This window comes from Eublepharis macularius, chromosome 2 (genome assembly GCF_028583425.1).
Source record: "Eublepharis macularius isolate TG4126 chromosome 2, MPM_Emac_v1.0, whole genome shotgun sequence".
NCBI classification, from domain to species: Eukaryota; Metazoa; Chordata; class Lepidosauria; order Squamata; family Eublepharidae; genus Eublepharis; species Eublepharis macularius.
Window position 1 is genome coordinate 33,279,431 of NC_072791.1, and position 24,443 is coordinate 33,303,873.

The 24,443-nt window shown below is 37.9% G+C and overlaps 1 protein-coding gene across 4 annotated transcripts in view; it reads left to right on the forward strand.

The window, feature by feature from the left end:
* RPS6KA5 (ribosomal protein S6 kinase A5) overlaps nucleotides 1-24,443 on the forward strand; it is a 53,772-nt gene that overhangs the window by 3,525 nt on the left and 25,804 nt on the right. For 2 of the 4 annotated variants that reach the window (XM_054972143.1, XM_054972142.1), the window contains exons 2-8: nucleotides 3,913-3,984; nucleotides 6,633-6,851; nucleotides 10,860-10,975; nucleotides 11,485-11,592; nucleotides 13,142-13,225; nucleotides 21,734-21,837; nucleotides 23,797-23,947. In XM_054972143.1, the coding sequence (XP_054828118.1) occupies nucleotides 3,913-3,984; nucleotides 6,633-6,851; nucleotides 10,860-10,975; nucleotides 11,485-11,592; nucleotides 13,142-13,225; nucleotides 21,734-21,837; nucleotides 23,797-23,947 (854 nt within the window). The remainder of the gene's footprint in view (nucleotides 1-3,912; nucleotides 3,985-6,632; nucleotides 6,852-10,859; nucleotides 10,976-11,484; nucleotides 11,593-13,141; nucleotides 13,226-21,733; nucleotides 21,838-23,796; nucleotides 23,948-24,443) is intronic. The other 2 variants (XM_054972144.1, XM_054972145.1) reach the window with 2 other exon arrangements.

A 24,443-nucleotide genomic window follows, 5' to 3' on the forward strand; every position in this document is an offset into this window, starting at 1 on the left:
TAGGTTGATAAAATTATGCATGAGGTAGAGAAATCACAATTTTAACCTTCTCTTCCTCCAAGGACCTCGATGGAATACTTCAGTCTCATCTTCACCTATGAATCCTCACAACAATCCTGTGAGCTTGGCTGGGCTTAGAGTGTATCACCAGGTTCTTACCTTTAAGGCTTTAATTTGCTTGAGGTTGGGGACTGTGAAAGACTTCCTTCAACTCATATTGGCCAGCTTGCTTCCTCCTCTTGTGTCCCTGCCTGCAGAGATGAAGTGGGTGGTGATCAGATGTGGGGCTTTTTTTATAGTGGTTCCTCACCTTTGGAATGCCCTCCTCCATGAAGCTCACATAGCACCTACCTTATTTTCCTTTAGGCTTCAGGCTAAAACATTTCTTTTTACCTGGGCTTTCAGGGTCACTTGTTTTATGGTCTGCTTTTTGTTTGAGGACTGTTTTATCTATATCAATTTAGGTTGCTCAGTGTATGTGGAATTTGTAATGGTGATTTAATAGTTCGGATTGTTTTTAATGGCTGTGGTTTAATAATTTAGTTGTTTTAATTGTAAGTCATCTCAAGCAGATCTCTCACAGCAGATAAATTCTCCAAATAAATGAAAAAGAATGACTGGCTCAAGGTGCTTCATGACCAACGTGGGGATTTAAACTCTGGTCTCACCTTAGTATTCTACACTTGGTTGTATCTTGGCCTTTATTCACTCCCCCCCCCCCAATAGGTTTAGTTTGAAGAATTAGCAATCCCTCTGATTGGTTTAGCTAGCTCAAGCATTCCTTTAAACATATGAAAGAATCTTAGAAAAAATAGTTTTTAGATGTTACAACTAAACAGTGTCAGCAGCAATTGTTTATAGTTTTTATTGTTAGATGGAAAGCTATAGTAGTTTTATCCTGAAAGGCAGGCTGTCTGTAAAATGCTTCTTTGTAGTGCTGCTTTGTGGTGTTTTCTCAGATGTGGTTATTCTTCAGTTTTTCATATGGTGACTGTTTCACACTAACTGCTTCCTATGTGAAAATGTGGTGGTATAATCACAGAGTGAGAACTTTGCCACTTCAGAAATAAACATGTGAATCGGCCCAATGTTATATTGTGTAATGAGTAGCTTTATTCATAGACAAATCTTGGTAACATTGTGTCTGTTTCCTCAGATGGTTAAGAGAAGTATATTCCTTGGACAAGCTGTTATTTTAATAATATATTAAAAGGTTGTGTGTGTATTCACATTACCATCTGGATGCCTTTCACATCTAATTAATTCATGTGTGTGTCATGCATGCACTATTTCTAGCATTCCTGTTTTAAAGTTAATTTTCATTTTCTACATTGAAAACTTTAATGTATTTGTGTCAGTTTTAATAGTATATGTATGAAATATTGAAATGTTTGGAATTTGTTCGAATATTAGATGGAGTATTTTAAATTATAGCAGTTTTAGTAGAATTGCAAACACTTATGATGCTTCCAGTCTTGTTTCTTCTAATCATTTTGTAGTCCAGAAATGTATGTTTTTCTACTTGAAGTAGCATTTCCCCCCAGTAGCTTTAGAATTGTTTAGAAACCTAGAATTGGATAACTGCATCCACTACTTGTAATAGTTGTTATTAATATGTTAATGATAAACTCGGTAGAAAGGAAAAGAGATTTACTGTGCAGATCTTCTCAGGCTTACTATCAGGAAATCATTCATTGGATTGCACGGCAAGGCAGCTGTCATTCTCTGCCTGGTCTTCCTTAAGGTATACCCATTAACTAAAGGACTCTGGATAAGACAGTGAAGATGAGGCATTGGCTATTTGTTACACATATCAATTACAAATGACTGGCTATGCAAGTTTATACATCTGTCAGAAGGTATTTGTACTCTGGAAAATGTCAGTCAGGTCAAGCAGTCCTGATAAGAATCACTAACATAACCTTGGCAGCAGACATGAGCCCACAGAATCAAAAGCACACAGAACAATATAGGGGAACTGTTAGTAGAGTAGCCTTGAGGACAATACTGCACATATACACAACAGTTTTAAAAGTCTGCCACCTGATTTTAAATGCCCACATGTTATAGAGAAACTTGAGCAGTAGATTTGGCAAGCTGCTTGCCCAGAAGAAATGATTTCTTGCCCTGGAGACAAGTTAGTTCACAGAGAACAGTTTCCTCTGTTCTTGGAGGTACTGTTGCACAAAGTTAGGGAGCTGTTAAACAAGGAAAACTTTAGGCCATGAAGTGTAGGATTGTGAAGTTCCAGGAGTTATGTTTTATAGAGAGTGCGCAAAAGATCAAGCTCACAAAAGCAGCACAATCCAAATATAATTAGAACTAGTGAATTGGAATTGGATGACTTCAGTAGTTGTACCTTTTTGGTTTATCTTTGCGCTAAGATATGATTGTTCCATTTTCAGTTATCAAGTCAAAAACTCTAAAGATTTAAAGCCCTTATATTTGTTGTGTTCTAGTTGTGATTGTACAAAAATTCTTACTATCATACTGACGAATGTTATTTTGTTTTTACTGTGAAGGAGATTACATTGGTGGATGGGTCTATCCAAAATTAATAGTAATATAAAATCGATCTGTTTCAGCTATTGGAAACATCACAACTAACACAGTTCCTTGTTTATTGTTCATATTTTAGAAAACTGAATACTGTAGAAGTATTCTATAGAAAGTATTACACTAAAATGAGATTGTGACATTTCCACGTGAAACACTTTCTAAGATACGTTTTTAATGAATAATTAAATATTCCCGAGACTTGGTGTTCTAAATAAATTTGAAACATGTTAAATATCAAATTGTATAACTAATGCTACAGAAGTAGCTTTAATCTGTCTAAAATGTCAGTACAAAGCAGTTTGGGGTGGAAGAGAAGGATTTTAAAATTCTCAGTCTTTTAAAAAGTGATAGACTTTTTAAAGGTTTTTTCTTTTATTGATAGCTTTTAAATATTATTCACTATTTTGTAGCTTCTCAATGGAAAAGCCATTCTTAAGTAAATTAGTCATTTTTTCCTTAATAATATGATCCTTAATTATATTGTGTATTTACTGCACACATAATACTGTCAGTCTCTGGCTCTTATAAGGGTTACTTTAATGTAGCACTTAAGAGAAGATGTAGTATTATGTATGAACACTGAAGTTACGGTAGGTCTAGGTATACCAATAAATGTTGATTCCTTGCTCTATTATGTAGAATATTGCTTCTTTATGGTGCCAAACTAGACTTTACAGCAAATGGCTTACCTTGCATTGTAACATCACAACATTCTTCATTCCTTCTCCTGACTCAACATCATTGCCTGTTGATGACAGAGATATGAAGCGTTGTGATGCTGTAATACAAAGTAAGGTCTGCTAAACCAGTGGTCTTCCACCCGTGGGTCAAGAACTTGCTGAGCTGGGAGCCCTTATAGAACTATCTTTTACAAAAATGCTGCCTTTTGAAAGGACCTGCTGTATAGAGCACAAGAGTGACACGATTGCATCCATGCTGAGAAGAGAAGAAGGATAGCAAGGCAAGGTCACACAGTGGTGGAGATGATTCCTTTATGGCTCTGGCCTCTGGTTTGTCCCACACGCCTATATATTTTCGGTTTATTTACTGTTCCTGTGTTTTAGTCTTGCTCATGATCATGGTTTTGCAGCTAGCAAGGTAATAACTCTTATTCCCCCTCTTTGTTTCACATGACTTTGATGTCACATGATTTCCTGTCCTCATGGTTGCAATTCACTGATTACCAGGCTCAGTGGTTCACAAATCTGGAAAGACTGAAGACAACTGTACTTGAGTTTATGGCGGGGAGAAGGAAAATAGATGTGTGGTCATTTTTCAGTTATTATTTATTTAGCTTTAATATGTGATTAAAAGGTTAGTCGTTTGAAATGAGAATGTTTTGTGTTTCCTTAGCAAACTTGACAGGCCATGTGGAGAAGGTGGGCATTGAGAACTTTGAACTCCTGAAAGTTCTTGGAACAGGAGGTGAGAATTACTTTTCTTTGTTAATGAGGTTTTTGAAAATATTTTGCAAATAGAATTCCATTTTAGAGACTATGATTTGACAGTCTGGAAATATGAAGCATTTTGTTCCCAAAATAACTGACACCTCTGTTGGATAGTTAACCCCTTAAAATAATTGCTCCATTGCCAATTATTTCCATACCTACCTTCTGCTCATGTATGTTTTTAAAAGTATGTAAAATAGAAGCACAGTGGGGATTTTCTGGAAGGTTTAGTGGTTTCCTTGTCTCTCATAGGTCCATCTGTATTTTACATCTTCTGTTGGTTGTAGTTTGATGACAGCTCCCACTTAAATTGCCCTGTTGCCACACCAGGAATGCCTCGTGTTAGTTTGCAGATTTTCCATGCATATTTACTCAAAAGGAAGACAGTGCTGAATGTCAGATGACCCTCCCCCCCAAATGTTGTACACAAATTTTTATTAGTGGACATAAATGTAACTTGTATTCCAGTTTAAGATGACTACCTCTTTAGATTTGGTGGCATGCCTGGAAAAACCCCATTTTGCATTTCAATAAATACATTAATACAGTAATGGGGACACTGTATATGAAAAGAGATCCCACATATTACAGCCACCTGTACATTCAAGAGCATTTCCATCTAGCTGCTGAACCAGAATGATCTAGTAGTAGCATGTTTTAAGATCTAATCATGGGCTCAATCTACCACACAGTCAGAAGGCAGCACTGACTACTGTGAATCATTGTCTTATCCCCCCTGTCCTCAGGAGTCCCTTCTGACCCATAGAGAAAGTTGTTTCTTAAGTTGCAGGGCCCACATGGACATGCTGGCTGAGAGCTGCACAGTGGAGCTGTGCTTCCAGGAGAAGGGGTGATTTCCCCTCTTCCCCCTCCTCAGTGCAGGCCCTCTAACAGCATGTAGCTAAAAATCTATGCAGGAGCTAGAACCATGGGAATCAGTTTTCCTGGGACATGGTAAAGATCTGTATTAATTTGGTCCTTTAGATTGCCATAGAACAAGGCACTACCACAGCATTTCTGCATACCCTGTCCCAAATCCCCTTGCCAAGCTGTATGGGGTCTTTTTGACTTCCTGTTCCTTGCTAATCTGCAGTGCTTTAAGACCTTGTTTAGGAATGACTTTTTATGATTGTCTTTTGCAAAAGATTTGTCCCATCATTCCTCACACTGCAGTACTTGTCTGATAATGTTTTACCCTTCCTGTGAGAGGGTACAGCTTTCTGACAACTGTCACATTTCAAACACTGAATGTCTTCAGATGTTAATGATGAACAGAGATTTCCCATGATGGGTAAAACACTTCTTGTTGCTGTTTTTGCATGCTTGCTTCTTCCCCTTGCACACAGCACACAATTAAAAGCTTCTGAGTTAGGTCATGAGTGCTGTTACATCTGAATGCAAATACCTGGGCAGATTGGAGGTTACATCCCCTCAGCTGCAACTGCGATTCTAAACATCATTTTAATTTCTGTTTATAATCCTGGTTTTTGTGGGGCAAAAATAATCTCCAGTTTGCTCAGGTGCCTACATTCGGATAGCATGGGCAATTAGAATTTGAGTCAAAGCTTTCCAAATCTAGAAGGCTTAAATTGCACTCTGTACATGAAGGAAGAAGAATCAGGTGACCATGCTAACACAGCAGCAAACTGTTTATGCCCGCCATGGGGCAAGCGTGTAGCCACTGCTTATTGAAGTCTGAACTTTGTTTTTTCTACATGTACAGTATTGATGATCAATCACCATTCCAATTTTCTTCAGGGGATATTTTTGAAGATGAATTTGTAAAATGTACTTGGGTGTAGTTTATATTAATTTCACTGTAAGCCTAATTTGCTTTGAAGTATCTTTTGCAATTTCAATTTCTCCCAAAATTATTTATTTCACATAACATAATATACTTTCCTTTAAGAAGAAATATGTTAGGCTTTGTTGGTTACTTGTTGCAAAGATTGACAAAAATAATTTATATTTTGGAGCACAAACTATGTTAAAAATCCTAAGGAGATTTAGATAATGTTAGATTTTGATAATGCAAGGCTGAACATGCTAAAATTTGCATGTGTCCTTGTAAGCTGAACATATCTATCCCTTATTAAATGCAAAAGTCATTTGGGGGATATGAAAATATTTTTTTAAGTCTGTCAGGCAGACTTTATGTGCTATAGCCTGTATAAATTACTTAAAAGGTCTTAAATTTAATCACTGCATGTCCAGTGAGTATAATATCGTTTCTGCATTACTGCTGGTAAGAAATCATTGATACTCAGATGCCTCCCAATTTTTTAGATTTTAAAAGTATAGCTATAATACTTGCTAAGAATTCTAAGATTTGCTTAACTGTCAAACTCCTGAACACCAAGATTTCTAAAACATTTCTTAATATTTTTTCAGTCAACATGTTACAAAGATACCTTTGAAATCAGAGCTTGCGGTGCAATCATTACTTTTCCATACCCGAAAGCATTGCGTTGTTGTGGAAATAACTTGGTTTGGAGGCTTTGATCTAGGCATTTTGTGACTGTGAAAGTATTATGACAACTGAATACTGTAATTCCTAATTACTTATTTTATACATTTTTATTTCATACATATTTTCTAATTTTTCTCTCCTGTTTTTCATTTTAGCTTATGGAAAGGTGTTTCTAGTGAGGAAAATAAGTGGTCATGATGCTGGCAAGTTGTATGCAATGAAAGTATTGAAAAAAGCAACTATAATTCAGAAAGCCAAAACAACCGAACATACAAAGACTGAACGGCAAGTACTGGAGCACATTCGACAGTCTCCATTTTTGGTCACTTTGCATTATGCTTTCCAGACAGAAACAAAGCTTCATCTCATTTTGGGTAAGTTTTTTATAAAGAAATAATCTTTAATTTGAGAGTCAGACATTAAGAGCTGCTTGTATGTATATCATTGGCTTGTAGGAAGAAGAAGAATGATCAAGAACTTTTATGTTGTAGACTTGACATTTTCACATTTATATTAATAAAATAATTGACTCTGCAAATTTATAGTCCATGAAAAACAAATTTAGAAATCACTTGAAACATTTTTGTCATTCTAGAAACTGACTTTTTTTTTGTATTGTGCTCTAGGCTGACCTCTGCAGCATCTTGATTTCTGGATTACTCTTACATCTAGTTCAGTCACAAACTCATATAAGCATATTTTGCACCTAGTATCACATTACGTAGAAATGTATACCACTGAAGCTCTTAGGCGCTTCTTTGTATTTGCATCTGTGTGTGTGTTCATTCAGGAAAAGCCACTTCAGGAGAGAGCATTTTTGAGCAGAGAAAAAAAATTGTGGTGCCCCAAGAGTGATTAAAGCCCTTCCCCATTTCTCTGTTCCTAATCTCTTCCTCCAGCTTCTTCATCCCACCAAAAATATGATTCTATATGTGTTTGGGAAGTTTTTGGTTGGGCAGTTAAAGGAATGGAGCACCCCACCTGTTTCACTTCTGTATTGAAAACTGCTCCCTCGCAGAGCAGGTTTTCCTGAGCATGGGGGAAGAGACATCAGAGTTTGGCTAAAAACATTGGTCAGTAACATGTAAGTTACTGGATAATAACTGACCTTTAAGGATTAAGTGTAATTGAGTTGGGCCACTCTCAAACAGCTTCATCTACAGATGTGTATGGTCAGTTCTGACTTCTGGCAACCGTATGAATGAAAGACCTTCAAAACATCATATCGTTAACAGGCTTGCTCGGGTCTTGCAAACAGGAGGACGTGGCTTCCTTTATTAAGTCAAACCATCTCATTCTGGGTCTTCTCTTTTCCTACTGCCTTCAACATTTCTTGGCATTATTGACTCTTCCAGAGAATTTTTTTCTTCTCATGATGTGACCAAAGTATGATAGCCTCAGTTTTGTCATTTTAGCTTCTAGGGAGAATTCAGGCTTGATCTGATCTAGAACCCACTTATTTGTCATTTTGGCCATCCATGGTATCCACAAAACTTTCCTCCAGCACCACAATTCAAATGAATCAATTTTCTTCCTGTGAGCTTTTCCCACTGTCCAGCTTTCCACATCCATATATAGTGAGGGGGAATACAGTAGCTTAGGTTATCTTGATACCAATCCACATTAAGACATCCTTTTCCTTAAGGCTCTTTTCTAGTTTCCTCATGGCTGCTTTTCCAAGTCTCAGTCATTCTCTGTTTTCTTGGTTGTAGTCTCCCTTTTGGTTGATTGACTGTAATTCCTCAGTAGTTACTACTTTTGTCTTTTTGATATTCATCTGTAATCCTGCTTTGGTGCTTTCTTCTTCTTCAGTAGTCATTTCAGGTCTTCACTATTTTTTGCCAGTAATATAGTGTCATCTGCAAATCTCACATTGTTCATGTTCCTTCCACCAATTTTCATGCCACCTTCTTCTAAATCTAATCCAGCTTTCCTTATGATACGTTCTGTATATAGGTTGAACAGATATGGAGATAATAACAACAACATTTGATTTATATACTGCCCTTCAGGACAACTTAATGCCCACTCAGAGCAGTTTACAAAGTATGTTACTATTATCCCCACAACAAAACACCCTGTGAGGTGGGTGAAGCTGTGAGAGCTCCAGAGAACTGTGACTAGCCCAAGGTCCCCCAGCTGGCTTCAAGTGGAGGAGTGGGGAATAAAACCTGACTCTCCAGATTAGAGTTCCGCGCTCTTAACCACTACACCAAACTGGCTCTATACATCCTTGTCTGACCCCTTTGCCAACTGGAAACCATTCTGTTTCTCCATATTCCATCCTAACAGTAGGCTCTTCTCCAGAATGCAGGTTGTGCATCAAAACAATCAGATGCTGTGGCCTGCCCATTTCTTTTAACACCATCCATAACTTTTCATAGTCCAAATGAAAAGCTTTACTGTCAATTTTAAAACACTGTCTGATTTTCTTCTGAAATTCCCTAGTATGCTCCATTAGCCATCGCAAATTTGCAGTGTGATCTCTATTGCCTCTTCCTTTTTTGAATCCTGCTTGCACATGTGGCATATCTTGTTCCATATATGGTAAGAGTTTTTGCTGTAGGATTTTAAGCATCAGCTTGCTTGCATGGGAAGTTAACATAATGGTCTAATAGGTAATGCTCTCTTTGGCATCCCCCTTTCTTTTTTTTTTTACAGAATTGGCATCTAGACTGAATATTTTCAGTTTGTGGGCCATTGTTTTGCTTTCCATATATGTTGACGTATTCTTGTTAAGATTTTGATGGCATTTGTTTCCATAGCTTGTTTCCATAGTAGATAGATTATTCTATCTATTCCCACTGATTTGCTTCTCCCAATTTGAATGCAGCTTTCACTTCACTTTCTAAGATTACAGGGTCTTCATCAAAATATACTTTTTTGCACATTCTTCCTTGATAATATTTCTGGTTTCAGCCCATAGTTCTTCTGGTTCACAATAAATTATACTTAGTTATGCAAATCTGTTCTTTACATGGTCTTTGAATACTTCAGGAATGTTACTTAAATTATATTTTGGAACTATGATTCTTTTAGAGTTTTTCTTCAGCTTTATTCTGATTTTTATATTAACAGTTCATGATCTGTTATCACAATCAGCTCCTGGTCTTGTTTTAGCAAAGAGAATAGAGCTTCTCCATCTCCTGCTTCCAACTATGTAATCTATTTGGTTCTTGTATTGACTACCCAGTGATTTCCACATACACAGTCATCTGTTTGGTTGCCTGAAGAATGTGTTAGTAATGAACAAGTTGTTGGCTTCACAGAATTTTATGAGTCACTCTCCTGCTTTGTTTTTATGATCCTAGTCCAAATTTTCCAGCATTTGATTGCATAAAAGTGTTTGATTTCTTCCTCCTCAGCACCTGTAGTTGGGGCATAAACTTGAATGATGGTTATGTTCATAGGCCATCCGTGAAGTCTGATTGATATTAATCAGTCAGACTTTGCCTTATAGCTCTTGTCTACTTGTGCTACGTCTTACCTCATTCCTAGAGAAACACTGTTTCTTTTAAGTTTGTTATTTCTACAATAAAACTCTTCAATTTTCTGACTCAAAATATCCCAATCCAGTTCATATCAATTCATTCACACCCACGATTGCAATGTTTTAAATGTTCCATTTCTCATTTTATGATTTCTAGCTTATCTTGCTTCATACTTCTCACATTACATGTTCCTATTATATGTTTCTCACAGCTTTGGATGTTCCTTTTGCATCTATTCACATCAGCAGCTGGCTGTCCTTTCAGCTGTAATCCAGCCCCATCATTAAGAACAGCAGTATTCGTACTTGTCCTGTGCTCTTCCCCAGTAGCCAATTGAGTGCTATCTGACTTCGGAAGCTGTCTTCCGGCACTGTATCTTCTTTCACTTTGGTTTGTCTTATTGTAGGGTTTTTGAGATAAGAGATGATCAGAAGCAGTTTACCACTGCCTTCTTATGTGCAGTACTAACGAAGGTAAGCTGAGGTGTCACTCCTATTGTCTGTGAGAGATCCTCAGCCAGCATTACCTTACACTACTGCTGCTGCCCTGTAGCTAACCTTCAAAAATTCCTCCCTATTCCCATTGGAATAGCCGGTTCTCTTCTGCTGATGTGAGATTCTTGAAGGGGGTGGATGCATCTTAGTCTGGTGTCTCAGCTTTGACTATTCCACTTTGAGTGATTCTTCTAGGAGTTTAGACTCTTGACCAAGTCTGTGCTCATGATGGTGTTGTTCTCAACAAACCCCCTTACCACATTAAGGTGTGTATCCAAGAGGGGGCACCTGCATATGAGTTACTTACAATTTTAAGATTATTGAGTTCTGATATATCTATAAAAAGTTATTTACTGTTCTTGTAAAACTGCAAATACTCTTTCCCTCTATATTTTAGATTATATAAATGGAGGAGAACTTTTTACTCATCTTTCACAAAGAGAGAGATTTACTGAAGATGAAGTACGAATATACATTGGAGAGATTGTATTGGCACTTGAACACCTACACAAGGTAGAACATCTTTTCATTTCCCCTTGAAACATTTTTCTATTTTACAACTTGGCCTTAAAATATTAGTGGGGAAGATTGGGAGAATTATATCTTAAGTGACAAAGCGTTGCTGAGCCACCTGAATTGCTGGCAGTGTAGTGCAAGGTGAGTGGGGAAACTTCTTGTGAACTCTCTCACACACAAACATGCTGTACATGACTCTTTGTATTGTACTTTCGTATTAAAATTTTGGATTGACCTTTAGGATTATAACAATATCACAATTATACTGTTACTGCATGATGTAAATATAAGGCATAAGCTTTTTTTCATTGGTCATGCCTCAGTTTATTTAAAGGTCTTGCAATTTTAGCCTTGTCTTTGCATTTGTAATATATAGTTTAGGATCCATTTACATTCTCCTTACACTCAATATAGACAATTAGTGTTGTAAGACTTTGTTGCATGCCAGTTGCAGAGCATACTTAAACTTACTTGGCTGGTACGTGATTTTAGTTTGTTTTTTCCAGTTGGGAATTATCTATCGTGATATAAAACTTGAAAATATTCTCCTTGATTCTGATGGCCATGTGGTGTTGACAGACTTTGGCTTGAGTAAGGAATTCATTAGTGATGAAGTGAGTATCTGCATATTCATTAACTATATACACAGACCTGGGAAATGTAGTTCAGATACCTCATACATTTTGTATATGCAAAAGTGAGAGCAGAATCTTTGGGCCACATAACACTGGTTAGCTTCAAAGGACCAGACTCAGGCTGTGCACTAGTATGTGCCAAATCTTTCTGATCTCACATGTTTATTCTGCCTTATCTGTCATCTATCTTGGTTCATCGTTTACATAAACCCTAGCTAAAACAAACCTGGGAATCTTTCTGAATCATGTTTTAAAAACCTGGGTTTAGGAATGTCCCGACATTATTGATGCTTAAAAGTAACAACAATAGAAAAAGGCTGGGGAATTCATGTATATGAGAAGAGGGAGCAAAATCCCAGTAATGGTTCTTCTGAACCAAAAACACACTCATTTTATCTACCACTTTGGTGTTTTTTATTGCCAATCCTTTGTAACTTTTTTATCCTTGTGATCATGTGGACTGTTGTACATGTTTTTCTGTTCTGTCTTACTAATGATGGGGGCTTCTCTTACTTTTCTGTTACTTTTCCAATAATAATTTTCAGTGTTCTTAAACTTGTACATCTGTAATTAAAATAAAATCCTATTCCTTGTGTTAATGTGACCAATATGGAAAGTTTGCTAGTCCTGTTTCTCAGCTGCTTAATTACTGAGAGAGAGTTTGTTTAGTAGAACATCTGGATTCAGAATATCAGTTCAGCCAGGAAGCTAACAACATCAACTTAGTTCAGTAACATTCTCTCAGCCTAGCTTACATCCCGGTAGTTGTGATGATAAAATGGAGAAGAATGCTATGTACATGGCTCTGAACTCCTTGAAGGAAGAATAGGATAAAATGTGATAGATTTCTAGTCATAAATATACATATAGTAAAGATCTCTGATTTGAACCACCAAGAGGTCTTTTAATGCTATTAAAATTTGTTCATGCCCTTAATTAGATAATTTAATGAATAGTGTGAAAAATTTTTTTAGAAGTTTTATTTCTCATGTTCATAAAAACCAATGCTTGATTCTTCATTCATCACACTTTTAGTGCATACGTATTCGAGGCACTAGAGTATGAGTTTTTGAAGATAGGGCTTTTAAAGCCACATATTCAATATAGGCCACTTTAAATGTTCTAATTGTTACCTAATATGGACCTGTGATATGGCATGCTAAATTTGAGACATGATGCAGTCCTTAAATTATACAGGTTTTTGTACTAATATTTTGTTTACAGAAAGATGGCCTCCTTTTCGTTGTTCACTGAATTAATTGTTCATGGTTTTGCTCCATTGTTTAGGATGCTAGTGTTGCCTTTAAGATGGTAAATGATAATGCTACTTTTCTAAGCTGCAAGAAGTTAAGTTCAGAGGGTATAGGTTTGTAAAAATTCAGGGCTTTTAAAAAAAGGAGGTAGTAATTGTTGTCAAAGAGTTGCTACCTCATACGGAGCAGAAATGTTAAGTTAAACTTTTCTCTGATGCTTATTTTCTGTGACTGATATTAATTTGCACGTATTGTTTTGTTGATTCATTTTTCAGAATGAAAGAGCATATTCCTTCTGTGGAACTATAGAATATATGGCTCCAGATATTGTCAAAGGAGGGGAGACAGGACATGACAAAGTATGTTAATTTTATGTATTGTCGAAGGCTTTCACGGCCGGAGAACGATGGTTGTTGTGGGTTTTCCGGGCTGTATTGCCGTGGTCTTGGCATTGTAGTTCCTGACGTTTCGCCAGCAGCTGTGGCTGGCATCTTCAGAGGTGTAGCACCAAAAGACAGAGATCTCTCAGTGTAACAGTGTGGAAAAGATGTAGGTCATTTGTATCTACTCAGGAGGGGTGGGGTTGAGCTGAGTCATCCTGTAAGAGTTTCCCAGGGTGTGGAATGCTAATGGCGGGAGGCTTCACTGTATCCTGAGGAGGTTCTTTTGCATATGGATTGGTACTTGATGTGCTAATCTTCTCTGCAGGGCTATTGTCGGGGATAGAATGTTTTGTTAGCCTGGTGTTTTTCAGAACTGGAAACCATGCTCTGTTCATTCTTAAGGTTTCTTCTTTCCTGTTGAAGTTTTGCTTATGCTTGTGAATTTCAATGGCTTCCCTGTGCAGTCTGACAAAGTAGTTGGAAGTGTTGTCCAGTATTTTGGTGTCCTGGAATAAGATACTGTGCCCTGTTTGCGTTAGGCTATGTTCAGCCACTGCTGATTTTTCAGGTTGTCCAAGTCTGCAGTGTCTTTCATGTTCTTTTATTCTGGTCTGGATGCTACGCTTTGTGGTCCCGATGTAAACTTGTCCACAGCTGCAGGGTATACGGTATACTCCTGCAGAGGTGAGGGGGTCTCTACTGTCTTTTGCTGAACGTAGCATCTGTTGTATTTTTCGGGTGGGTCTGAATACTGCTTGAAGGTTATGCTTTTTCATAAGCTTTCCCATCTGATCAGTAATTCCTTTGATATATGGCAAAAACACTTTTCCTGTAGGAGACTGTTTTTCCTTGGTTGTTTGATTCATCCTGGGTTTGATTGCTCTTCGGATTTCATTTCTGGAGTAGCCATTTACCTGAAGTGCGTGGTTTAGATGATTAATTTCCTCATTGAGGAAGTGCGGCTCACATATCCGTCTTGCACGATCCACTAATGTTTTCATTATGCCTCTTTTCTGTCGGGGTGGTGATTGGTGTTTTTGTGTAAGTACCGATCAGTGTGAGTTGGTTTCCTGTAGACCTTGTGACCTAACTGAAAGTTTGCTTTGCGGATGACCAAGGTATCCAGGAATGGGAGTTTTCCCTCAATTTCTTTCTCCATTGTGAATTGTATGTTCAGGTGGATGTTGTTGAGATGATTCAAAAACCCCATCAATTCTTCCTCCCCATGGCTCCAAATGATAAATGTATCATCCACAAACCGGAACCATACACTAGGTTTGTGGGGTGCTGATTCTAGAGCTGTTTTTTCAAAATGTTCCATGTAGAAGTTTGCCATAACTGGGCTAAGTGGGCTCCCCATGGCCACCCCATCCATCTGTTCATAGAATTCGTTGTCCCATTGGAAGTAACTGGTTGTCAGACAATGGTGGAATAAGGCTGTTACATCCTCTGGGAAAATCTGATTAATAAGTGCAATAGTGTCTTTTACTGGGACCTTGGTAAACAGGGATACAACATCAAAACTGACAAGTATGTCTTGTGGATTGAGTTTCAGAGAACTGATTTTGTTGATGAAATCTGCTGAATCTTTGATGTAAGATGAGGTTTTCCCGATGTGGTCCTGCAGGAGATCTGCCAGATGTCTAGCTAATTCATATGTCGGTGAACCAATGGCACTCACAATGGGTCGGAGTGGGACTGAATCCTTATGTATTTTAGGGAGTCCATATAGTCTAGGTGGCTGTGCTTCAGTCTTGCATAGTTTTCTGTGCGTGTCGGGATGTAGTGAGGAATTCTTGATCAGCGCATTTGTTAGCCTGGTGATTTTGCAAGTGGGATCTCGTTTTAGTTTTTTGTAGGTGGAGGGGTCCAGGAGTTCCTTAATCTTCTTTTTGTATTCCTCTGTGAATGAACAGAGCATGGTTTCCAGTTCTGAAAAACACCAGGCTAACAAAACATTCTATCCCCGACAATAGCCCTGCAGAGAAGATTAGCACATCAAGTACCAATCCATATGCAAAAGAACCTCCTCAGGATACAGTGAAGCCTCCCGCCATTAGCATTCCACACCCTGGGAAACTCTTACAGGATGACTCAGCTCAACCCCACCCCTCCTGAGTAGATACAAATGACCTACATCTTTTCCACACTGTTACACTGAGAGATCTCTGTCTTTTGGTGCTACACCTCTGAAGATGCCAGCCACAGCTGCTGGCGAAACGTCAGGAACTACAATGCCAAGACCACGGCAATACAGCCCGGAAAACCCACAACAACTATGTTAATTTTAGCTTCTGTTGTTGCTGAACAATTTCTGATAAAATTGAGTATGTGAATTAGACATTTGTGTCTCTAAGTTAAATGGAAGATGTTGAGGGTGTGTTGTTACAGTAAAAACAGTGAATAAACAGTTTTTAAAAACTTATGAATAGGATAGATTTTGTTTAAATGTTGAGTCCTCTGATTAGCATAGTCTGCAGTAGCACAATTACAGTGCTCTTCTGGGCAGCCACCCATTAGACTGGTGCATGTTTGTGCTGGCCCTTGTGGCTGTTATGGATTATAGGGTCATATGATGCCATGCAAGGGACCATTGGGAACCACCCACATCCCTTCACTGTAGACAATGGCCCTTGTGTGATACAACTGTATTATGCAGGAGGTAAATGCCAGCATAGTAGTCTCAAAGGGAGCTGCTGGCTCTATGCATGGAATTGAAAGCTGTTGCTGATGCAAGGAGACAAACCTCCCCTTGGCTGATTTTATCAGAAGAAAGACTAAAAGCACCAAAATTTAGTAAAGTGGTAAAATAAAGATAATTATTATGCAAGCCAATTTTACTTTCAAAACAGTTTTGTCTTCCCCCTTTTTTAAAATACAGTGTGAGTTTAGAGATTTAAAAAGTTAGAGACATAATGCTGCAGATTAAGCATTATCAAAATAGGCTGCACTGTGAAATGGTCCTTCCACCCAGTCCCTCCATTCTTCTGTAGATTCTCTTAGTATTTCTCCTGTTGACCTTAATTGGGTTTTGAAAAGATGGTTTGAAACAGGTTTTGGAACTCAGGTTAATGGCAAATTGTGATTAGCTTTTACCCAGGGTATAGCTGATGAGATTTTTTTAGAAGGGAGGGGGAGCATTCAAACCTTTAACAATTCTACATTGCATTGGCCCATAGTCGAACAGCAGCAGCAGCAGCAACAACAACAACATTTGATTTATATACCGCCCTTCAGGACAACTTAATGCCCACTCAGAGCGGTTTACAAAGTATGTTATCATTATCCCCACAACAAAACACCCTGTGAGGTGGGTGGGGCTGAGAGAGCTCCAGAAAACTGTGACTAGCCCAAGGTCCCCCAGCTGGCTTCAAGTGGAGTAGTGGGGAATCAAACCCAGCTCTCCAGATTAGAGTCCCACACTCATAACCACTACACCACTAAGAACAATTATTTCATTCTCTTTTTAAATAGAAGTCAAAATAGCTAATGCTCAACAGGGCCAAATCTGTAGATATTTAAATCTGGAGATTGGAGCCGTGAATAGACAAGACACATTAGAAGCAACATCTTGTAGCTTTAAGAAATTAAAAGGAAATTGGTATCAAGTCATTATCAATGCATTGTAAATTGTTGTGAAGGATTATATTGCACTTTAAAGAGGCTGGTGAAAAAGCAAAGTGGAGCGAAACGGGATGTGATTAATGCTGGTGCACCCGTTGCCAACTCTCCGGGAACGGTTCTCCCTCCAGGAGCTTTGTTGTCCGTCGGCTGGAACCCACATGGCCACGATGGTCTGTTGCCTGAAAGATATTTTGGAAGGACACTTGACAAGAAAGTATTATATAGGATGGACACTGCTTAATACAAGCTTGGTTGTTTATATTTAGGAGTTGACTATTCATGAATGAACTCCTTAACTGTGGAAATGCATATTGAATGTTTGTGATTGAAAAATTTATATTGTATAGTCTCTTTGGATATTTTGTCCCCTCTCTTGATTGTATTTAGGAGACTATCCCCCCCTTTTTTGTATTGATCCCTGCATTATTATCCCCACAACAAAACACCCTGTGTGGTGGGTGGGGCTGAGAGAGCTCCAGAGAGCTGTGACTATCCCAAGGTTACCCAGCTGGCTTCAAGTGGAGGAGTGGGAAATCAAACCCAGCTCTCCAGATTAGAGTCCTGCGCTCTTAACCACTACACCAAACTGGCTTCATAAAACTGACGAGAAGCACTAAAAGAATCATAGTACAAAAATACAATCTAAATAATATTCCTGAAGAATTTAAAGACCAGGTAAGGGACAGATTTATAATACTAAGTTTAATTTATCATGAACCAGTAGAACTATGGGATGGAACCAGAGATATTATCAATGAAGAATGTGCAAAGATTATTCCTGTAGCCAAAAGAAAGGAGAAGCCTAAATGGATAACTGAGACAACTCTTAAAATTGCTAAAGATAGATGAGAAGCAAAAGGTGACAGAAATAGGGTCAAAACTCTAAACACATCTTTTCAGTGACTTACATGCAGAGACAAAGAAATCTATTATAATAACCAGTGCAAAGAAATAAAAGACAGCAACAAAAAAAGGAAGAACAAGAGTTCTGTTCCAAAAGATCCAAGAAATCAAAGGAAAATTCAAGCCATGACTTGGGATGCTGAAAGATCAACATGGAAATACAGTATGTGATCAGGACACAATAAGGGAAAGATGGAAACAATACCCCGAAGAACTATACAAAAGAGATGGAAGGATGACAGATATCTTTGACAAAGAATCTTTTGATGAAGAACCAGAAATCTTAGAAAGTGAACTAAAAGCTGCACTTAAAGCAATTGGGAGAAACAAAGCACCTGGAGTAGATGAATACCAATAGAGCTGTTTCAAGCTACAGAAATGGAGTCCATCAGAATCTTAACAAGAATCTGTCAACAAATATGGAAAACAAAACAATGGCCCACAGATTGGAAACGCTTAGTCTTCATTTCATTTCCAAAAAAGGAGATGCCTGCTCCTCTCAGCGGAACTTAGAGTACGAATCAGCTCTCTGAAAGGGCACATGTAGTCTACAACTCCCGTGGTCACATGATCCACTGGCCTCAGCCTCTCCAGTGCCTGGGATTACAGGCACATGCCACTGCACCCAGCTTGAAACATTTGAATCATTTGTGAAAATCATGAAGTTAGTGGAGAACTAAACTTACAGCTCTAATTAGAGATAAAATACTGTCTACTTTCATGGTTAATTGGACACCCCTTATTGCCTTTCTGCGTGAGATGAGAAAAAATGAATTGATGATTTGTGGATTTGATCACTAAGAAGATAAACTTGGGAAAAATAGAACAGGGGCAGTATTGAAAAAGTAAATTTTAGAGGTATTAAAACTACAAGTTCAATGTGTGTAAAGATATAATAGATGTTGTAGAGGAAAATGAAATATGTATTTTTCTTTGTTTTTTCTTTAAATTTTGGGTTTTTTTCTCTTTTTCTATTCCTTTTTCTTTAATTTTTCTTTTCTCTGCCCCTTTATTGGCCCATTAATCTTACCAATAAAATAAAAATTATTATAAAAGGGGGGATGCCAAAGAGTGCAGCAATTATCAGACTATTGTGTTTATTTCCCATGCAAGCAAAGTTATGCTCAAAATTCTACAGCAAATACTCTTACCATTTATGGAACAAGAAGTGCCAGATGTTCAAGCTGGATTCAGAAAAAGAAGAGGCACTTGAGATAATTTATGATGGCTAATGGAACATACCAGGGAATTTCAGAAGAAAATCAGCCTGTGTTTTATAGATTACAGTAAAGCTTTTGACTGTGTCAATTGTGAAAAGCTATGGAGAGTGTTAAAAGAAATGGGGGTACCACAACATCTGATTGTTTTGATAAGCAACCTGTACTCTGGACAAGAGGCTACTATCAGGAATCAGGACAGAACATGGGGAAACAGAATGATTTCCAGTTGGCAGAGATGTCAGACAAGGATGCATTTTGTCTCCCTACCTGTTCAACCTCTATGCAGAGGATATCATAAAGAAAGCTGGATTAGATCTAGAAGAAGTGAAAATTGGTGGAAGGAACATGAACAATTTGAGATATGCAGATGACACTACATTACTGGCAGAAAATAGTAAAGACTTTGAAATGATTATTGATGAAGGTTAAAGGTGAAAGTGCCAAAGCAGGATTACTGCGGAACATCAAGAAGACAAAAGTAATGAGTATTGAGGAACGACACAATTTTAAAGTTGACAGTGAGGAAAATGAAATTGTTCAAGATTTTCTATTCCTTGGCTCAATATCAGCCAAAAGGGGAGACTGCAATGAAGAAATCAGAAGAAGATTGAAACTTGGAAGAGCAGTTGTGAGGGAGCTAGATAAGATCCTTAAAGATAAAGATGTCTCTCTGAGCATCAACAGCAAGATAATCCAAACTGTGGTATTCCCCATTACTATATGTGGATATGAAAGTTGAACAGTGAAGAAAGCTGACAGGAAGAAAATTGACTCATTTGCTGGAGGAACATTTTACGGATACCATAGACAGCCAAAAAGACAACTAAGTGGTACTAGTTCAAATCAAGCCTGAATTCTGCCTAGAAGCTAAAATGACAAAACTGAGGCTATCATACTTTGGTCACATCATGAGAAGACAAGTCTCTCTGGAAAAGTAAATAATCCTAGGAAAAGTGGAAGGCACTGGGAAAAGAGTAAGACCTAAAAGAAGATGGCATGACTCAATAAAAGAAGCTATGTCCTCCAATGTGCAGGATCTGAGCAAATCTGTTAATGATAGGATGTTTTGGAGGTCTTTCATTCATAGGGTCATCTAGGTTGGAGTCAATTTGATGGCACATCACACTCGCACACTAACATACACTGCCATTGCTAGGCAACCACAACAGTATTGCAAGCTTTCGAACCTTGGTTTCTGTCAGTAAAGGCAGGGGGAAGAGGCAGCACCCTTTCCAAAGCTGCTTTGACTTTTGAGGGAGAATTAATTGGAGCGAAGCCCAGCAGCAACCACAGAGTGACTTGCTACCATGTGACTTACATGGCTTAGCTAGGATTGGCTGCTGGCTACTGTTCAACAGCAGCCACCCCCACAAAAGCCAGTGTGGTGTAATGGTTAGAACTCAGATTATGTTCTGTGATACTCAGTTTTAGATTGTTGCTCTGCCATGAAAACTCACAGGGTAACCTTGAGCCAGTCATATACTCTCAGCCTGACTTAACTCTTATGGTTGTTGTGGGAATAAAATGGATGAAAGGAGAATGATATAAGCTGCTTTGGCTCTCCATTGGGGAGAAGGGTGTGGCATAAATGGAAGTAAATAATAAAAATAGCTTAAGATGGTTGGGCAAATAAAAGGTGTGTGTGAAGGAGAGAAAGAAGCAGGGAAATGGGAGAAGGTATGGGGACTTTCAGGGAAGAAAAAAAATAGGGATAATAGGGAGGGATAATGAGATGCCCCCTGCAAGTTCTTGCAGGTCCCCCATTTGTCAATATATTTAATTCTCAACATGGCCCCATCTGTGGATATTTAAATCTGTAGACTGGAACCATGAGCACACAAGACAGATCTTTCTATAAACCCGAGGAAAGCCCTGGTATGCAAAAAAGGCTGAAATATATATATATTTTTAAACCAACCTGGTGTGTGTTTGGGGGGGGGGTTAAAACTTAAAATCATAGAAGTTCTTGTACCTTTAATAATAATGGATTCTTTTTGAGATCTCAGTCATGGTTGTGGTGGGTTTGCAGAGGGAAGAAAAGTAGGGCATAAATTAATTAAATAATAAAGCTGAAAATGGGGGGGAGGGGGGGCAGATAAAAGGAAGGTTGGTTGGTGTATGGGAAGGAGAGAAGGGCACAGGGAAAGGGGAGGATATGGAGACAACCAAGAGGAGATAAATAAGAAATAGTGTGGGGAAGGGGATAATGAAGTCCATGTGGGTTCCCTGTTTGTTGCTGTTGTTGTTTTCTTTTCAAATAACCATTGAAACAAAAATTTAGCATCAAAGATAATAATTGTTTTTCTCTTTGTTTTGTAAACATCAGTCTACAATTTAAGAGTAGATTTCCAAAATTATGTAATAATAAAACACATTGTCTGAGATTGTCTCCCTTAGTTCAGATACTTTCTTCTGTTAATTTAGCCCATTTCACCATTTGCCAAATTTTTAAAATCCATTATTTGATGAAAAGATTTTTGTTAACATGCCTGTTTTTAGCTATGATCATTTTTGCAGCTGTTAACATGTCAGCAATCATAGAATACCTTAGTTGAGAATATAAATGGTTTTCATTTACAACTTGCATCCATTTTTAAATATCTGGTTTATAAATCTGTGTCTCCTTATTACCTTCTCTGTATTTTTAAAATGGCATCAGAGTTTTTTGTTTTCTTGAATAACTGTATTGATTCAGTGTCCTTTTCTAACATCATATCATATAATTATTGTTTTATAGGCTGTTGATTGGTGGAGTCTAGGTGTTTTAATGTATGAATTGTTAACCGGCGCATCACCATTTACAGTTGATGGAGAAAGAAACTCACAAACAGAGATATCTAGGTAAGTTATAGAACTGTCTTCGTTGCAAATTATTTGGCAGCTTTTAAAAGCTTATTCTTCAAGAAAATGTTAACAATATATGATCCTAGGTTGTTTTAGGTGGGTAGCCATGTTGGGCTTCAGTAGAAAAGCAATATTTAAGTCTAGTGGCACCTTAGAGACCACCAAGATTTTCAAAGTATACGCTTTTCAGAGTCTGAGCTGGTATCTGACAAAGGGAGCTCTGATTCTTGAAAGCTTATACCCCGAAAATCTTGGTAGTCTCTAAGGTGCCACAGAACTCAGATCCCAAGGTACTATAGAAATATATAGTACCTAGAATACTGCAAAGATTACATTAGTGTCATGCACTGACATTGTAAGTAAGCTGTAATACAGGTCTCACAATTTTCAGGCTAGAATTAGTGCAGTTGAATTCTCTTAACTGCATGAAGGACAGCTAGAGAGCAAGATACTGCAGTACCTAGGTCTAGGACAAGGGTTGTCCTCTAGCACACTGCTGTTCAATGTGATGGTCCACTGACCAGTGATGGTCTGCAAACCATCAGTTGCTAGTCTGCAGCAAGTTCAAGAAATAAATAAATAATAGTATAGTTTTAAAACTGCACTGGAATTCCACCCAGAATGGCCATCAGTCAAGAGATGTTATGATGTTATAACATAATGTTACAAGAGATGTTATGAATGTTATAATTCAATATTGCTAAGTCAAGAGAATCAGCAGTATTGAACTATAACATTTTCAGCAACACAATGTACTATTGATAACTATACCATGGCACTACAGTACTCTATATGCCTACATATTTACCATATTGAATCCCTCCAAAACAAAGCCCAAACAAAAGCATTTTCTGTCCATGCATTGGGCTGCTCAACACTGCACCTCAGTGAGGTGAGCCGCCCCAGGCCTGGCCATCATGGTGTGGCAAGGCAAATCCTGGGGCTTTGGGGGCAGGGGTAAGATCTTTGAGAAGTAACAAGAATAATAGCAGAAGGTGCTTGGGGAGGGCAAGCAACAGGGAAGGGGGGCAGTAATAGGAAAGGGTGACGGATACCCATGAGAACAACTGTCTACACAATCTGCAATGTTATGTTGTGGGATCCTGCTTGTACAAATTTATATGCACTTGTCATTTGGGTCCCCATCTGAACCCACTAATCTGAGAATGTAAGTACTAATAATACTATAAATTATATATATATTAATGTCTTTATTCATTGGGGTTCAAATTAACTAAAATTATATTTTCTGGTAAATGAATAATCATTCACACTATCTGCACAGTCAATCGTCAGTATATTTAAGTGGGAATATCTCCACTCTTACCTTAGTGTTGAATTTGTTAAACAATTATTTTTGATTCTGTATGTAAACGATTCTACATTTTTTTACATTAATAACTTAATTTTTTAAAATTCTAAAGTTATTCATTTAACAGGCTCATTTTTATGTTGTTTTTGATCTAGTTTGCTATTTTACATGACAGAGTAAATCAGGTTTCCAGGTAGTACCAGTTTTGTGTTATGCATTAATTTCTGCTGTAGAAAGCAAGATTTGAATCAAACGGCACCTTAAACACAAACAAGATTTCCAGGGTGTAAATTTTCAAGAGTCAAACTTTCTGACAAAGCTTATACCCTGGAAAGCTTGTTCTTTAAGGAGCTACTGTACTGTAATCGTGCATTATGTTGCTACTCATTTTAGCACTATATTTCCGAAGGATTAAAGGATGAGTCCTAGTTCAGTGGTAGAGCAAGACCTTTGAGATTTTCACTCAGACTGGCAGTGGATCACCAAACAGTACTGAATTAGCTAGACCAATAATCTGATGCAGTATATGTTTTTTTTAAATCAACTGTGGCAATATTTCCTTAGACACTTCCAGAATTTGGTTGGCCATTTCATTGGCTTCTTTTGATTCCCCAAAGTTATCTATTGTTGTCCATGTTCTTCAGGAGAATATTAAAAAGTGAACCTCCTTATCCTCAAGAAATGACTGCAATAGCTAAAGATGTAATTCAGCGTCTTCTGATGAAAGATCCCAAGAAAAGACTAGGCTGTGGTTCAAGTGGTGCTGGTGAAATCAAACAACATCCCTTCTTCCAGGTGAAAAAATCATGTTGTCCATTTGAGTTTTCTATGTTTTCCCTTTGGAAACTTGTTTCTCCATAAATATCTGAATTCTAAAGAATACACTTTAGAATGTTTTGCTTGTCGAGATGGGACGCTGTTATGTATTGTTTGTGTTCCATAAACTACCTTGGATACCTTTCATCAGTTCGTCATTGCCCACATAATTCAACTGATGTAAAAATAACTTTGCACTGTACTCATGATGCATTTGAAGATATTTCATAATTTTTAAAAGAGTAAAATATGTATAAATTATGTAGAATAGTTTCCAGTTGTTCCTATAGACAAGCAGAATGGGCTGACACTTCTGTGCATTTGGGGGGATATAATTCTTCCAGCCTCACATGGGGCGTTGCTGTGAAAAACATCTTACAAAGTGGGAAGTGGAAAACTCAGGAAGCTGTCAATAGAACGGGGGAGGGATTAAAAGTCCTAATATACCAGTAGAGTATCTGTGCATGGCAGTTTG